This window comes from Pteropus vampyrus, unplaced genomic scaffold (genome assembly GCF_000151845.1).
Source record: "Pteropus vampyrus isolate Shadow unplaced genomic scaffold, Pvam_2.0 Scaffold134, whole genome shotgun sequence".
NCBI lineage: Eukaryota > Metazoa > Chordata > Mammalia > Chiroptera > Pteropodidae > Pteropus > Pteropus vampyrus.
In genome coordinates, this window is record NW_011888915.1 from 3,581,977 (window position 1) to 3,599,513 (window position 17,537).

A 17,537-nucleotide genomic window follows, 5' to 3' on the forward strand; every position below is an offset into this window, starting at 1 on the left:
CAAAAGGTAGAAGAAACCCAAGTGTCCATCGATGAATTAATGGATAAGCAAAATGTGGTCTACATACACACAATACAATATTATTCAGACTTAAAAATAAAGGAAATTCTGTCACAGGCTACAACATGGATGAACCTTGGAAGCATGATGCTAAGTGAAATAAGCCAGTCACGGAAGCACAAATATTGTTTTGATGCCACTTATATGAAGTACCTGGAATAGTCAAACCCATAGAGACAAAAAACAGAATGGTGGTTGCCAAGATCTGGGAGGAGAAAGAAACAGGGACTTGTTATTTAACGGCTTTGGAGTTTCTATTCAGGAAGATGAAGAAGTTATGAAGACATGGTAGTGATGGTTGCAAGACACTGAATATGCACAACGGCACTGAACTGTACACGTGGAAATGCTTAAAATGGTAAATCTCATGTATATTTTTCCACAATAAAAAGTTTTAATAAGCTTCCTAATACTTTTAATAGATATTTGCAAAATAAATAGCAAAACAACAAATCCATAGTCCATGGGAAAGCAGAAAGGATATGTTGTTATAGTAAAAACAGCAGAAATGCCAGCTAACCACACCCCAACCCTGTATGGCATTATGGCGGTGAGGCCAGCTGGGGTCTGGATAAGAACAGAGGCTGGGACTGTGAACCAAAGGCAGGACACGCTGCAACCACTCAAAGATCCTTTCAAGTGACACCAGCACGGCGCCTCATTCCTCTGGCCCATTCCAGGCTTTTCCACTGTAACCAAATTCCTTGCTTCCACATTCCCCCGCCCTTACTGTACATACCACATCTCCTCGCTCTGGCTCTACACGCATCTCACCCCACCCAAACGGTCTGAGCGCAGAACCCATGCATGCAGCAGTGTGGTGCAGGCCTCAAGAGCACACTCCAGAGTCAAGCAAGTTTGGGTTCAAATCCCAGGTCCGTTACTCACTAATTCTGTGTCCTTGATGAAACAGCTTTGCCATTTGGGACCTCAATTTTCCTAGGCATAAAATGCACAAAACAGTTCCTATCTTACAGAGCTGTTTAGATAAGTAGATAAAGTAAGAAAATGCATGCCAAGCACAGGGCTTGGCATCTAGGAAGCTCTTGTGAGCACCAGTTGTTTTCTAATATCCCTGTCAGCACTGACCACAGTGCTGAGCACTAAACACCAAGTGGGGCTCACCAGACTTTCAGCATCCGTAGATGTTTATTCATGGCCTGTCAGGCTTTCTACCCTGAGCTACATGCCTGGGAGTTAAGCTGTATAAGGTACAGTCTCTACTCCTGTGAATTCTGTCTTATTCCTACTTGTGTCTCCAGCAGCCCACTCAATGCCTGGCTCATAGGTGACACCCAAAGTGTTAGAGGAACTGAACTTCTAAGTTTAAAATCTAGTGTGTGTTCATATGAGTTTGAGGGCTTAAAAAACAAACCTGTAACTATGAACACAAAGTATGAAAAATAAGCATGTGAGTAGGATTTTTTTAAAATTCTTGAATACAAAGAGAACACCTTATGTTTATTTGACCTGCGTTCTTCAACATGGCTTTCACCTCTAACTGTGGGAATGCATTAAAATTGCCATTCTGTGGATGAACAACTTAAGATCAGAGGGGTGGAGTGACTTGTGCTAGATCACAAAGATAATAGGCTTTAGTGGGCTGTAAGTTCAGAAGTGCTTCTACTTCAAGGACCTATTTGTTGACTTGAGTACGAAGAGGAAAATCCCATTCTCTTGCCCACATATTTGCATTCCAAGAGGAATGTGGGGTCCAAGTGACGTATGAAAGTTAACATTTGTGTCAGAAAGGCCTGTGAATTGCAAGTCACCTCTGAGTGGTGAAGGAAGAAGAAAAAGGCAATGAACAAGCCCCCCAGAGGCGCAGAAACACAAGTGACCTTGGCTTGGGGGTCCATATCTGGAACCAGCTGGTTATTTACAAACACAGAGATATAAACTTTGTAAGGACCTAGAGTTGCTGTTTATGGAGAAAAAAAAAAATGGATATCAGATCCTACCTTTACCACCACTAAACAGCTTCAAGGATAAAGTCCTAAAGCGAAAGTTAAGTCATCTAAAACACTCTCATTCTGACTTCCACAGAAGCCATTTATGCAGGCTCATTTGTGAAGGTTTTATCAGGAAATCAGACCAATACTGGAAAACATCACCATTTGGATAAAAAGTAAAAAACGCAGTCATGACTGGCTCCTAAAATTGAAAAGCTAACTAATTAAACTAAGCCTCTTTAAAAAAATATTGGAAAAGGCAAAAGCTAACAGAAAAGATATATTCTTACTTATGAGTACAATAAATGAGAATAAAGAGGAATCACTTGGGTTCCGTACTTTAAAATTTTTAAGTCACTTGATGATTTCCAGATAGTATTCATCGGAAACCAACTGTGGACCTCCCTGAGCATTCTAACTCCTTCCTACTCACCTCTACATAAATGTGCAGGGCACTGTCCAAGGTCCTAAGCGATAGGGGAAATTGGGATTAAGATTAGTAAAACCCCCTCTTTTCTCTCAAGAGCATAGAATCTGGCCATGCCAAAAACCTCTGGGACTAACTACAGGTATTCCCTATTCTTCAAAAGTTCGCGTTATGCCCCTCCCAGTAAGGTGGCACAGGGTAAGATTTATTAATAAAAGATGGGATTTGAGTCCAGACTGCACCCTTTGCCAGACCTGCGATCTTGAGTAGATCCATTTAGCCCACACTTAACACAGTGCCTAGCCCAAAGCAGGCACTCAATATATACCTGTGAAAGGAAGAAAGGTGTGCAAGCATCCACCCACGAATTGGCTGTACTTATCTCTGCAAGATATTTCTCATCAATGAAATGAGAATAATAACGTCTACTTTACACATCTCACAGGCTCAGAATGTACACAACCACTGTATGGTTAAAACTCATTAATAGGTTCGGATTGACGGACAGGTCAAATACAGACACACTTGGACTAATCAAACAATATTTATTTATCTAAAGCAAGGGTTGGCAAACTATAGCCCACAGGCAATTGAGATCATTATCTATGTTTGTATGGTCCATGAGATAAGAATGGTTTTTACAAATAAACATTTATAACCAATTTGACGGGAAAACTAACTTTTTATGCCAATTCAGCTAAATGTTATCTCACCCTACCAAAAAATGAATTCCATTCTTCTAAGTATTAGATTCTTAGTAGACTTGTGTTACAAAAAATTTTATATCCAATTACTATTATTATATTTTTAATTTTGTCAATTAAAAAACTGCAAATTTCCCTCTTGTTATTAAGTAGCTACATAATATCTCAATTTTGCTTCTTGGCCCACAAAGTCTAACATATTAACTATCTGGCTCTTTACAGAAAAAGTCTGCCATTCCTGATCTAAATAATGTACAAGAAGTCAAGAATATAACAACAAAAATATTTTCCTCATTAACCCTATCTTTTTTAGAGTACAATTCTGAAGAACATGAGGGGTTTTTGTTTGTTTGTCTGTTTGTTTGTTTGTTTTAATGAATATATATTTTGCTATATAGCAGAAAGACCCACAATAGTGTGTGAGTGAGTGAAGGTCAGACCTTCTAGAAGCTCAACTGCCTGCTTCTAAGCCCAGGTTTAAACAGGCTGGGCCAGTCTGGGTATGCGCTCATCTGGGCCAGGAACACATCATTCATCCTGACAGTATTATCTGTGGAGTACAGTACAGCACCAAATACTCATTCGTCACCCTCAGCCCTCCAACTAAGGCATCATGGTCCAGGTTCGATCTTTTGTTTTTAATAATTTTTTTTTATTTTTCCATCACAGTTGGCATATAATACTATATCGGTTTCAGGTGTACAACATAGTGATTAGACACTTTAATAACTTATGAAGTGATCACCCCAATAAATCTAGTATCCATCTGACACCATACATAGTTATGTCATTCTTGAACCTAGATCTGCAAAATGAAAACAAAGGTCCAGAAAACCTCTGGGGTCATAACAGCAGTTCCTTAGACCAGCCATTAAGCCTATCCCACAAAACAAAACTAGGTAACATAGACATAAGTCCTGAGTAAATACTGGGAATAAGTGATTATGCTCATAATCACAATTAACAACAACAGCAATAATAATGATAAAATAAAATATTACAGGTAAAATAAATAATTAAATAATTAAAATCCATTCAGAACACTTGCAATAGGCATATAAAGATGCATAAGGAATGGACTTTGCCCTAGATGAGAAATTAGGACATATCAATCTCATGTGTATAGCATAGTAAAGAAACTAAACACAGAATAGCTCTACTTAAAACAAGGTACACAGGATCTTAGAACTCCAAAGTGGCCTCCGAATTACCTTCCTGGAAGCCTAAGCTCCCACAAGTACAGAGTTTGAAAACCACAATAATGGACAACCAGGAGCTCCAGATTTCTGTGTCTTCCTCATCCATAATATCAGGACAACCATAATAGCTATCTCAAAGGTTTCTGAGCATTAAATGAGATAATAAGTAAAAATTCTTTTTATAATGAGTAGCACATAGTAAGCACCCAATAAATATTAGCTATTATTATCTTTTTTGTTAAACAGTTGTCATCAAATTGTATATATTGTAAATATAATTATTCATTTGTATTATTTCTTTTAATTAAACTATCACTATTCTCCATATTATCACATACTCTTTATTGGTATACTTTTAATTTAATGGGCCACAAAAGACACTTTAGTTTGGGATTTTTATAATAATAAGGGTAATTACTTCTGCATATATTTATTTACTAACTGTATTTTTTTCTTATGTCTGTTCATGAGTCTTATTCAAGAACCCAATGGGAATATCCATGGTTCCTTAAAATTAATGTTGGTTCCAAGTGGAAACAAGCTTACCTTCTGGGCTCCCTGTCTTAAGAATGTGCTGGCAAAAGTTTCCAAAATACAGTTGAGAAAGCCAGCCCCTGTGATTGAAATCCTGCCTCTTTGAATGAATTCTGTCCTGCAAACAAACAAACAAACAAACAAAATCTTTGATGTTATTCCATATTTGGATATTAAAGCTACAGGGCTTCCCAACAGGATAATTATCAATTATAATCAACACAAAATAATATCCATAGTAATTCAATAATTGTCTGTCACAACAAAAGGCTTTGCTGAAAAGACACAGTTTATATAAGAATGGTCTTATTCAAACTAAAGAATATTTGTTTCCAGTTGCTAAGAGAGTAAATTTTAAAAGTTCTCATCACAAAAAAATTGAACTATTTTAGGTAATGGATATGTTAGGTGGTTGTAATCATTTTGCAATATACACATATATCAAATCACTATGTTGTACAACTTTAACTTACACAATATTATACGTCAATTATATCTCAATAAAACTAGGAAGAAGAGAAAACATGAGTGCATTATTCTAACAACTGTAGAACATAGGATTTCTAGTCATACCTAATAAATAATTCTGTGATAGGAAAGTAAATGATCTTTAAAAATTGCTCTATTTGACCCACAATGAACAACTTTAACTAATTCTATCATGCTGCAAAATGGCTTTTTAAAATTGAGTCTGAGACAATTATCAGTTGTATAACCTTGAGTAAATTACTTAGATTCTCTTAACTCAGTTTCCTGACAAGTAAATTGGGAATAATCATTATCTTCCTTTTACGACTATTGAGAATGAGTTAATACATTTAACAGTAACATGAATAGTTCCTGACATACAATGATCATTCATTAAATGTTAGCCCATTACTAAAGAGAGACAAACAGAGACAGGAAAGCCAGAAGCCTGGCATGACTTCTTTCATCCTTGATTGGAAATGGAAGTGAGACATTCGATAAGCCACTATCATATTTAAAGTTCTACCAATATTAATTTTCTCCAATTTATAAAACAGAGATTTGTATAACACTTGAGAGTAACTTAACAACAAGATATGGACCAATCTGCCTATATGAGAATTCCATAAACCAGTTAAGAGGTTGCAGAACCCCAGGTGAGTGTAAAGCCAAGCAGAGCTACATCGAAGTGAATAAAAAACGTGGTTGCATTTACCTGCCATAGCCCCCATCCACCCAGCATAGCAAAGCACAATCAGGAGGAAACTCCCAACTACTCACCATTGGGAGGAAAAGAATAGTGGAATGGATGTCCAATATTCTCGCTTTACAGGGGTACTGCCCAAGAAACTGGTTTCTATCTCACCTGACTCAGAATGTTGAAGAGAATGGCAGTATACTTTGGATGCCTGGGGGCTGCTTAGAACAAAAGCAAGCATAATGGCTTATTAAAGCACCAGAGAGTTTGTAGCAATGTCGACAGACATCAGGGAGAGCAAAAGATTATGATTCTTGAGAATATGGGTAGACATCCTTAACTGGAAAATTACACACATATGCCCAAAGAATACTCCTCAGAAAAGGTTTTAGAGGCCCTCCAGAAAAACTCTATACAGACTGATTAGTGAAGGTCATCCCCTGCAGAAAGCAAGTCCATAAAGGCTGGAAAAGGTGGCTGTCTTTTCAAATGCCCAAGTCTCTCAAAAATAAAAAAGAAAGAAAGAAAAAGAAGAAAAAAAAAAACTACAAAATATACAAGAAACAAGGAAACATGGCCCAATCAAAATAACAAAATAAATCTATAGAAACCAAACCCTGAAGAAATGGCGATCTATGAATTACCTGAAAAAGAATTCAAAATAACCATTTTAAGGCTCAGTAAGGTAAAAAGAGAACACAAATAAAAAGTTTTTTAAATGATATATGAACAAAATGAGGATATCAACAAAGAAAAAGAAAGTAAAAAAAAAAAAGTAAAGAAAATAAATTTCAGGAGCTGACAAATATAACCGAATAGAGAAATTCACTAGAAGAGTTTAACAGCAGACTTGATCAAGCAAAAAAAAAAAAAAATCAGCAAACTTGAAGACAAGTCAATTGAAATTATTGAGTCAGAGGAGCAAAAAGAAAAAAAAATGAAGAAAAGTAAAGAAAGAGTAAAGGGCTTATGGGACATCACCAAAGAGAGCAATGTACACATGATGGGCGTCCCAGAAGAAGAGAAAAAAGGGCAGAGAGCCTACCTGAAGAAAAAATAGCTGAACACTTCATAAATTTGAGGAAGGAAATGGATGTCTAAATTCAAGAAGCTCACTGAACTTGATAAAAAGTCAACATCGAGAGAGCACCCATAAGATTTTCAGTGGATTTCTCAGAAAAAAATAAATAAGAAAATAAATAAATAAATAAATAAAAACTGGTAGGGCCAGAATGAATTGGGATGATATAGTCAAAGAGCTAGAGAGAGAAAAAACTGCAAACCAAGAAGACTATATCTAGAAAAGCTATCCCTCAAAAATGAAGAAATTAAGCCTTTCCCAAATAAACAAAAGCTGAGAGAGTTTACCACTAGATAGGTATATGGATTACACTTAACTCTGCCTCGTCCACTTATTTGTTCGACACACATTGACTGGGAGGTTACTATATGCTAAACACCATAATGGGTGTTTTAGGCCTACAGTGAAGGAGACCATCTCTGTCCTCTAGGATCTCAATGACTAGTGGGAAAGACAAATAGACAAGTAGGTGAGTGTCCCATCAGCAAATGGAGGCAAAGCATTCCATTGCAGAAAAACCACAAGGACTCAGGCAAGAAGGCATGAAGGAACAGGCCTGAGGAGTTGCAAGTTTTCTGAAATGCTCAATACTTAACATGGGGCTGGATAAATTCTTATCACGGGAATGACCAGAGCATAAGGTGGACATGGGAGACTTTAGGAGAATAGGCTAGAAGAACTAATGGAGATCAGGTTGCAAATGGCCTTCTCAGGTTGAGGAGTTTAGACTTTATCCTGGAGGCAACAAGGACTTATCTTCTGAGGGGCAGGTACAGATTAACAATGACAGGCACCACTGCTCATTGCCACCACTCACTGCTTCAGACAGTCTCCTGTCCCCCATTTTCAGCAAAGTGCCTACACTCAATGAGTTCAGTGAGCATTTGTTAAATGAATGAATGAATTTAAAACAATCAAAATGATATTCCAAAGAAAATATTTCTTCTACCTTCTTAGATCTCTTGAGATAAGAGCCAAACTTCCTCTATGTGTATTAGGGGGTGTGTGTGTGTGTGTGTGTGTGTGTGTGTGTGTGTGTGTGTGAGCATGACGCTGACACTAAGAAAAATATTCTGAGAAAATTGTGGATCCAAAAAGCTGTGATTTTTGATAAAAATAATGATCATAACCTCTTAATTAGACTTTCTCTCTAATCCTGTATCAGGATTCTTTACATTTAGTTCACACACACAGAAAAACGAAGCCTTCGAAACACTTCTCTCTGCCCCCCACTACACACAGAGTTATCCTAGCCAATCTGACCTAAAGAGCCTAGGCAAATAGTCTAGGCAAAGCAGCTTCCACCTCTTAGATTTAAGCCTATTTAAAATGATTTGCTTATGCAAAACTATATCCTAGTGACACTAATCTTTCCTGTCTTTGTTCCAGATTAGTCAGAGTAGAATTTAACAGTGATTTTAATATTCAAAAATGAATAGTTGAGCAGTCTCTCACTCTTGGGAGAGATGCACTCTTCAGTCCTCAAGGCAAGTGTAGGTGAGGGAATAATAAGTCCTTCTTACATCATATTCTAACCAATATTTCTTTCTACAACCTTTGGGAGAAATAAGTACTCAGAAAAGCATTCTCAGGGTTGGTCCACTTATCGGAGAATAACAGGACAGTAAGGCAGGGTCACACCCTTGCTATCAACGAGATGAGAGTTTATCCTATTATATTTTAAGACTGTCAGAGAAGAAAATGTTGCACTATCCCTAAATAAATCATTGACAAAGCACATCATATATTTTCTGCTTACCACACATAGCTAACCCAAATTCTTCATGCTAGATAAGCTTCCTTGTATGTTCCTGTGCAAAACACAGCAGGTTACACAGCAACATGCAGTTTAATTTCAGCTCTTTAAAAAAAAAAAAAGAGAGAAGATGATGAAAGAAAGACAAGATGAATAGATGGGTGGGTAGCTGGATGGATAAACAAATGCACAGAGTTGAAAATATTAACAGCAGCATCTCTGGGCATTAGAATTATAGGTGTTATTTATTTACTTTGTTGTTTTTACAAATTTTTTACAATAAATATGTAATACTTGGCAATCACCAAAAAATATTAATAAGGCCCTGAAGATAATTTTTATATAAATAAGTTATTCCTTAAAAGGCTCTGTGCTACCAAGAACCACTTTCAGCAAAGGTACATGCCAACTTCTACTTACCCTTCACCTAGTCTCATTAAATCACCTCTTAGCTCTCCTTTTCCCACACTGTGTAACCTCAGTTCTTTGTGCCTTTTGTCCTAAGACTTTCTCCCACGCCCGAGCTTGAAATGTTCCATGTTTCACTCAAGAGACATAAAGATGATTCAAGTTTTCCCACACCTGTCTTTCAGCTCTGTTAAACCGAAAGGAAAGACCGCATCACATTTATGATGTTATATCCTCTGGGTCACTTCTACCTTCAAAAAACTGTACAGTAACAGTGTGTATCATGTGTCAGACAATGTATTATCTTCCAAGGTTGTTATTCTTAAATTTTTTTTCTTTTTTACTGAGAAAACTATGGCAAAGAGACGTTAAATCACTTGTCCAAGGTCGTATAACTTGATGTCATGTAGATTCATTATCTACCACCTCAAAACTCTAGTCCTGCCCCTTCTTCAGTTTATGACACATCTTCCTAGTCTATGAGATGAGGAATCTCAGCAACATATTATGTGGTTCCCTTTCCAATCTATCCAAACATTAACTCAGTCTCCAGATTATATTTATTTTATTTCTAATATCCGTCAACAGTCAATGTCATTCTCTGCCTTGCTACTGTTACTACCTAGGTTTAGCACAGCATTTTCTCTCTCCAGAACCACTGCAGATGCCTCCCAATAGGGTCCTTGTCTCCAGCATGGATGCCCCATGATCCACACTGCCTCAGCTTCCTAAGCAGACATTGATCTTGTCACTGGCTGTTTACTTAGGCACAGAAAATAAAGCCCACGTGCTCAGTTAAGACGCATCGAAACTGTTGCACGTAGCTATTGTTTGTTCATTTTCATTGCTGCATAGTGTTCTACTGTGTGAAAACACTCCAAATTGCTTATCCACCCTCCTGAAGACAGACATTTGGAACAGACCTAGTTTAGGGCTATTATCAACAGTGCTATAACGAAAGTATTTATAATACACCCAGGTACATATGTGCACGAATATCTCTAGAATATCTAGCAATCATATACCTGGGCCATAGGACTGGCACAATTTCAACTTCAACAGATAATGCCAAATGATTTTCTGAATGGTTACAGCTGCATTTTTAATTCATTGCATCAATTCCAATAGCAATGACTAGCACGTGGTAGGAAATCAATAACGCATCAAGAATGAACAGATAGAGAGAAGGAGAGAGGGTAGTGAAGAGGAAGGGAAAAAGCAAAAGAAGGGAAGAAAATTATAGTACATCCCAATATGTTTGTCAGGGAACCATACAAAAGTCTAGGGAGTTCCACAGCTCAAGCCAGTAGGGGGCAGCCTTTACCTGGCTGAGATATGAGCCACCACAGTATCTGGAAAGCTACTTAAAAAGAGAAAGCTCATTCACACACGCAGTGCCTGTATCTGAGTCACATCTATTGCTCTGTCTACAGGTGGACATAATTCAACATAGGACACGATGAAATCATGACAGAGAAAGCACAACTCAAATTTTAGAACACTTTTGTGAAAGTGAATGGCAGTTGATACCATCAATCTCCTACTTTGGGGTCATTTAAAATTTTGGTTTCTTCTGGGTTGGGGAAAATTTTTAAAGTTCAGAGAAAATATGGATCAGGAATTAATCCCCAACGTATGCAGCCACCAGCTCTGAATCCTCAAAACAGCAGTTGCTGGGAAAGCAAAAGCTCTCAACAAGATCCTGTCCTTGAATTATTGACTGGGTAGGTATGGCAAATCTTGCCTGATGGCTTGCATAATGAGAATTTAATCAAAGTGTCTTTGAGGGGGGGAAAAAAGGTCTCAGTGATACTCTTATTGCGATGACATTTCAGTTATAATCACAATGTTTTCGACATTCTCCTGTAACCACACAGAGGGATGTCCCAAAGGAAAGGCAGGGTCTGCCAGTGAGGCTGTCTGCTCACTCCCTGCCCAACACCCTGGGTCTGCCACTGCTGTGGAGACTGCCCGGCTCGGAGGTATGCTCCACCAGCCAGAGCAGGGAGTCTCTCCCACCCTGTCCTACCAAACCGATGTATATTATTGTGCTTCCTCAGAGAACCATTTCAATGTACAGAGTTTTCAACAAGTGCTATGCAGTTTTCAGCCTTCACGTGCACACACACACGCACACGCACACGCGCACGACATGGATTAAGGTGTGGTTCCCGGAGTCAGACTCCTTGGATCCCATCTCATTTCTAACACAGAATGAAGACCTGTCCACATGACCAAGTTCATGAAGTTCTGTGAAGCTGTCTCCTCTGTAAAATGGGGTTAACACCTATTTCACAGGTTGCTTCAAGAGTGAATAAAGTAAGATGTGTAAAGCAGTCAAGGTATATGGGTAAGAACTCAATAAATGTTAGCTAATGATATTAACACCAGTTAGAATGGCAGTAGGAATAGAGAAGGCAGAGGGTCAAGTCTTAGTGAGTGAAGAAAGTGACAATGTGATCTGTAAATGACAGCAATAAGGAGGAGGTGGAAGAGCTTGATGGAGTGGGGTATTGAAAGAACTTGGGAGTGGCCATAAAGAACATCTCTTGAGAGGGTGATGTCTCAATTCACTCTGGAGAATGAGCCTTTTTAAAGAGCTGCTATTTGCGAGGCTTACATTAGATATAAATGGAGTCCGGAAATCCATTTTTTATTGTTAAGAGCAGTTTAATGTCTTTTGAGGTCCCTGTTCTTTCTGGATGTCACTAGATTAAATTTTATGACTTAATTTCGGGATTCTTGGAAGGGATTTTATGCCTTGTTTGCATTGCCTTACAATTCCATGAGTGCCCAAGGGTTGTATAGAAGTACATATTATTCTTTGGGGAAATAATCTGTACCAAAGAGATTCGGAATTCTCTTTATCAAGGAATCTAAAGTCCAACAAAATAATAGCAGAAAAGAGATCATTACGAGTATATGCAATTGCATTTTTTTGCTTATATTGATATGTTGATTATAAGTAAAATGTGCAAACATCCTGAAAAATATGCTAACACCAATAATAATAATGCTATCTCCTACCACCACCATTCTTTTTTATGTTTATGGAAAGAGAAGAACAATGTCTGAGAAGTTAAATGCTCAAGGTACAAATCCAGCTCCAGCAGTCAACTCTAAAACTTTTCTACCTCATTAACTTCTTGGTGGCACTCGATCACTATAAACCACTTATCAATGAGTCCGTCCCTCCCCACTCTGGCATTCAAAGCCCTTGAATTCCAGAGCCCTCTTATCTCTCCAGCCTTCTCTCCCACCCTGCTACCACATCTCTCTCTGTCTCTGTCTCTGTCTCAGTCTGTCTCTCTTTCACTCACACACACACACACACACACACACACACACTGCAGAGTCACCCTCTGAGACCAAGCACCCTGCCAGCCTCTCTAACCTCCACTACTAGGGCACTCTCCCTCAGAGCTACTTTTAACCCATCTCAGGTTGTTGCCTAAATTATTAACAATGAACAACAGCAGGAAATGCCGTAACACTACGGAATAATCAAATGGTGGAATCTCAGGAGCCCATTGGCCTAATGTGGATATTCATCATAGGGCAGGGTGGCTCCGTCTCTTAAAACAGCAGACCCCAACCTTTGTGGCACCTGGGACCAGTGCTCCCATGAGAATCTAATGCCTGATGATCTGAGGTGGAGCTGAGGCGGTGATGCTAGTGCTGGGGAGCAGCTGCAAATAGAGATGAAGCTTCACGAGCTTGCTTGCCCATCACTCACCTACTGCTATGCAGCCTGGTTCCTAACAGGCAGCGGACTAGTATCGGTCCACAGCCCAGGGGTTGGAGACCCCTCTCTTAAAACATAGCATTTAAGAATTGATAATCAATAATAACAGATGATACTTTTTAATAGCCTACTATAGTAAAGCACCATATTAAGTCCTTTATACATATGCATTAGTTAATTCTCACAATAATCTTCTGAGGTTGAAAAAAAATCTTATAGATGAAAAAACAGGTTCAAAGAGATAAATTTGTTAAGATCACACAAAATAAGTGGCAAGGCCACTATCTGAATCCACACAGTTAACCTCTGATCTCACATCCCTAACGCAGTCCTACCACCTAAAAAAGGGCCCGTTCAACGCAAGTTTGCTGGTATGAGGCTTCAAAATACACAGCAGTTTGTGAACTGTTCCAATAGGAGGTTTGTCTTGGGATACTGAGCCCACCAGTGCATGCATGCTATTCAGGGTTGTCTTCAAGGATGCGTGGTCTATGTGGTCACACAAGACTCAGATACCAGGAAGGGCTACACATTTAGTTGAATGCTCTGCTGTCACTGTTTCGAAATTCTTAATTTTTGAACAAGGGAATGTGCATTTTCATTTTGCACTGGGCCCTGCAAATTATGTAGCTGTTCCTGATCCATGCACTACTACTACCAGCTGCCATGCCGTGGGGAGTTTTCTGAGATGCTTCAGAAGGCATGTTTCAACTTAGCAAACTCTTGGACCTATAACATCTACCTCTAACGATGTGTCCTAAGCAAATAATATTAGATGAGGGCTTAGACAAGCCTATAAAGATATTCACCATGTCACTACTTATAAGAGCAAATAATGGGAAATGATGCAAATGCCCCAAAATCAGGACATTAATAAAACAAAGTAGAATAATTTTATCCAGTGAATACATCAGATCAGCCATAAAAATCATTTTTAAAAATGACATAATAAATAAAAATGACATAAAAAAGACAGTCCAAAATGTAATGATAAATTAATGTAAAGGTCTGAATACTATGTACAGTATGATTCCATGTTTCTAAAAATGATTTTTCTACAGAATGAGTAAATAAACTACAGCAACTGCAGTATGCTCCTGCAATGGAATGCTACACAGCAACGGGAAAAGAACAAACTACTGATACACACAAGATGATGCTCATAGACATGATGCTGAGTAGAAGAAAACTGAAAGAACAGAGAGCATATTGTGTGATTCCATTCCGTGTGAAGATCCACCACAGGCAGAACGCATCTACGAGGATGGAGGTCAGAATATTGGTTTCCACTGGGGTCACTGACTAGAATGAGCATGCATCTGAGGCGGGGTATGAATATATTCTGTTTTTTCTTATATGTATTTGTGACTGTTCTACAATGAACATGCAATTCTTGTGAAAAAAAAAAAGAAACATTATTTTTAAATATAATAAATATTTGGAGCAAGACTCGTCCAAACTAAAAAAAACAAACCAACACAAGAACGAACAAACGAACAAACAAAAGATTCGTCCAAACTAGATCTATGTGAGGGCCAGAAGGTTTTCCTATCTTTGGTCCAGAGGCTTTTGAGTCATCCCAAAGAAGAGGGGAGGGAGAATCGAACAGAACAAGATAGGAACCACCACCTTAGTTCCTCTCAACGCTACAACCCTCTTGAGGTCAGATGCATATTAAATGGAGCAGCCTCCACCTCCAGCACAGAAAACTTCTCAAAATGTAGCTGTAAATGCAAACAAGGAAACCAAACTCAGCTTGTCAATTTTATTTTCATCTCTTTGCTTAGCTACTAAGATTAGTCTCTACTGGAAAGATGGCAATCGAGCTCCCAGGTGTCGATTCGCCATCTGATGGAGGAGGCGGATTCTTAGACTAGGTATGCTGCCATCGGGCTCCTGTCTATCGACTCAAAACTTTGAGGTTGTTCTGCATGATATCCATGCCTGACTGATAAAATATTATAATTTTTAATACCCAAACTTTTTATTTCCTACAGATGCGAGAAGCTAAAAAAAAGAAAATTAAACCAGCATCTGCTTCATTAGAGCAGAGAATGCAACACAATTTTGACATTAATCTGACTTAAGTTTTCTTTCTTCATCCCTTACTTCCACTGATAATTCTTCTCTCGCATAAATTCAAGAGGGAATTCATGTGAATTTTGTTAAACTTTACAGCAGGGTGTTTCCTGCTGAAATGTGTTTACTGTTTGCTGGAGAGCCAGATTATAAATTGGTCACACTTTATAAAAGTAATGGGAACTCTGCACAAAACAGAGTTGCAAAAAAGGTGCCAGCTATATGTTTGCTTACCTCTGGAACCATAGGATACGGACTGATTATCAGGGGTTTTCAACCCCAGCTGCTCAACAGATTTACCTAGAGGACTTTAAAAACGTTGATTCCCAGGAGCCAGGCCAGGCCCATAAACTAGAATCACCACTATGAATGGACAGGCTTAACCTCCCCATGGAACCTTATACTAACTCAAAAACCAAAGGGCAAAGGAGGGTGAGGGAAAAAAAAAAATCAATAAGCATTCACTAAAATATTTCAAAAGCTCTTACTTGTAAATGGCATAGAATGCTCCTGGCTAAACATCACTGTCTCCCAGTTCAATCAACACCTCTGTTTTCAAACAGCTTATTCCACTTTTCAAAGTCAGTACTTCAAGGAGCTACCCCACTTTGAAAAGAGCATTTATATTCACCATCAGTTTCAACAACTTTCATTTATTTACCTAGTTGCCTTATACTCTCAAGTGTACAGCATCCCCAATTATTGCCTTATTAAATCTTCACATTACTCTGCGAGGAAGCTCGGGCCAGCTGTATCCCTGTTCCCAGAGTCAAACAGCATGTAAGTGACCAAGCAGCAACAGAAGAGAGGTCTCCTTAATCCCCTTTCAAGATTCCTCTACATCGAATGTCCTATGAAATCCTACTGGACTTCCCCAAATTGCACTTGCCCCTCCTGCCGCTTCCATCCCTTTTCATGTCCCTCCCCTCATCCTCATTTCAGTCCATAAAGAGCAAAGAGCGGCAACCCCTTGAGCAGATATTCATTCATCATTCAACAAATGGCTACAAAGCCTCCTCTGCGAGCCAAGCACTATGCTAGACACTGAAGGTACAGCAGGATGGGGAAACAGATCTGTTATAGAAACACACACATAAAAGGCAAATGGGTATCTTCTGGAAAGCATTCTTATTGAGCCAAAAAGAAGTCTCCTACCCAGATGTCATATTTACACAGAAAAGGCCTGTTGCTTGGTTTTCCATAATTGGCAGTGTGTTCTGCTAATTGTTTGATCGCCCACTGGTGCACCGGAAATCAAGGTCAATATGAGCACAAGGAGTAATGTTTTGGGACAAATACAGTGATATATATTCAGGCAATTAGATAGCTACACCCTCAAGCCCTTTATCACCAGGACTGGGGCTTAGAAAGAATTCCTAGATTAATAGAGCTAGAATATTTTAATATTTCAGTGAAAGCAAATTTGGAGGTCAACCAAAAAGGCTAGCGCTAAACACATGGAAGTAAACAAAATATCAAATCTCCTAGAAGGAAAAATAAAGATTTCAGAGCGAGGAAAAAATGGATACAAGAAGAAAAAATGCCCAACATGCAAATTATATTATTTGTAATTCACCGGATGAATACTTCAGACTTGGGATGTGTTAATCCAGGAATTGAAAAATAAAAAATTCAAAATGTTATATATCTTATTTGTTAGAATGAAGAACATTCATATAAGTAACTTCAATAATAAGGAAAATTTACTGAACTAAGAACAGCTGCTCATCCCATTATTTTAATCAATGTTTAAAGTTTGACCTTGCCTTGTTTCTTTTACTATATTCCCAGGAGGTATTTGATATTTTGTAAATGTTGAATCAACATATCCAATGTTATTAACACATACTTCACTAAGCTGAGCATTTTTCAATCTCAGAAATCAGGTTTGTAAGCATCAATAGATAAGCAGAAAGTCTTAGACATGGGAAGGTGAAGACATGGGCCATTAGGATGCTCGATGCTGAGTATGGGAGAACGATCTTGTTATTCCAAAGCAAAAAATCCAGCTTGGCAACATCATGAACAGAGTGAGTCTCCACTGATGGTGATAACTTAAACCTTGCTTCAAGATAACAGAAACATTATTACTTATCACAAAAACACATACAGCTATGGTTAAAGGGCAAAGCCCAAGAAAATGCTCTTAGAAGATGATTATCTTTTAGAGTTACATTACTTGGATAAGGTAAGTGTCCATTATTAAGGACAAATCAAAGGCATATCAATTATATTCCCACAAAGCACAATAAAAAGAACCCCAAACTAACAAATAAATACATTGTAAAGACTAGAAGCAAACACAAGACAGTAAGAAATACACTTATCTCATAACGTAAAGTTTCAGAGGGCAGAAACCATGACTCTTCTCTTCCTTCTGAGAAATCTAAAACAATATATTCCGTCCTCTACTTCCCAATGTAAATG

General features: G+C 38.3%; 1 protein-coding gene across 5 annotated transcripts in view; it reads right to left on the reverse strand.

Annotated features, from left to right (window-relative positions):
- The window catches only part of PRELID2 (PRELI domain containing 2), a 66,172-nt gene that overhangs the window by 25,627 nt on the left and 23,008 nt on the right, over nt 1–17,537 (reverse strand). For 4 of the 5 annotated variants that reach the window (XR_002782127.1, XR_002782126.1, XM_011367470.2 and 1 more), the window contains one exon: nt 4,889–4,994. The exons of the other annotated variant lie outside the window; for it this stretch is intronic. Coding sequence is in view for 2 of the 4 variants with exons in the window: in XM_011367470.2 (XP_011365772.2) it covers nt 4,889–4,994 (106 nt within the window). In the remaining 2 variants the exon portion in view is untranslated. The remainder of the gene's footprint in view (nt 1–4,888; nt 4,995–17,537) is intronic. 5 annotated transcript variants of the gene reach the window in all.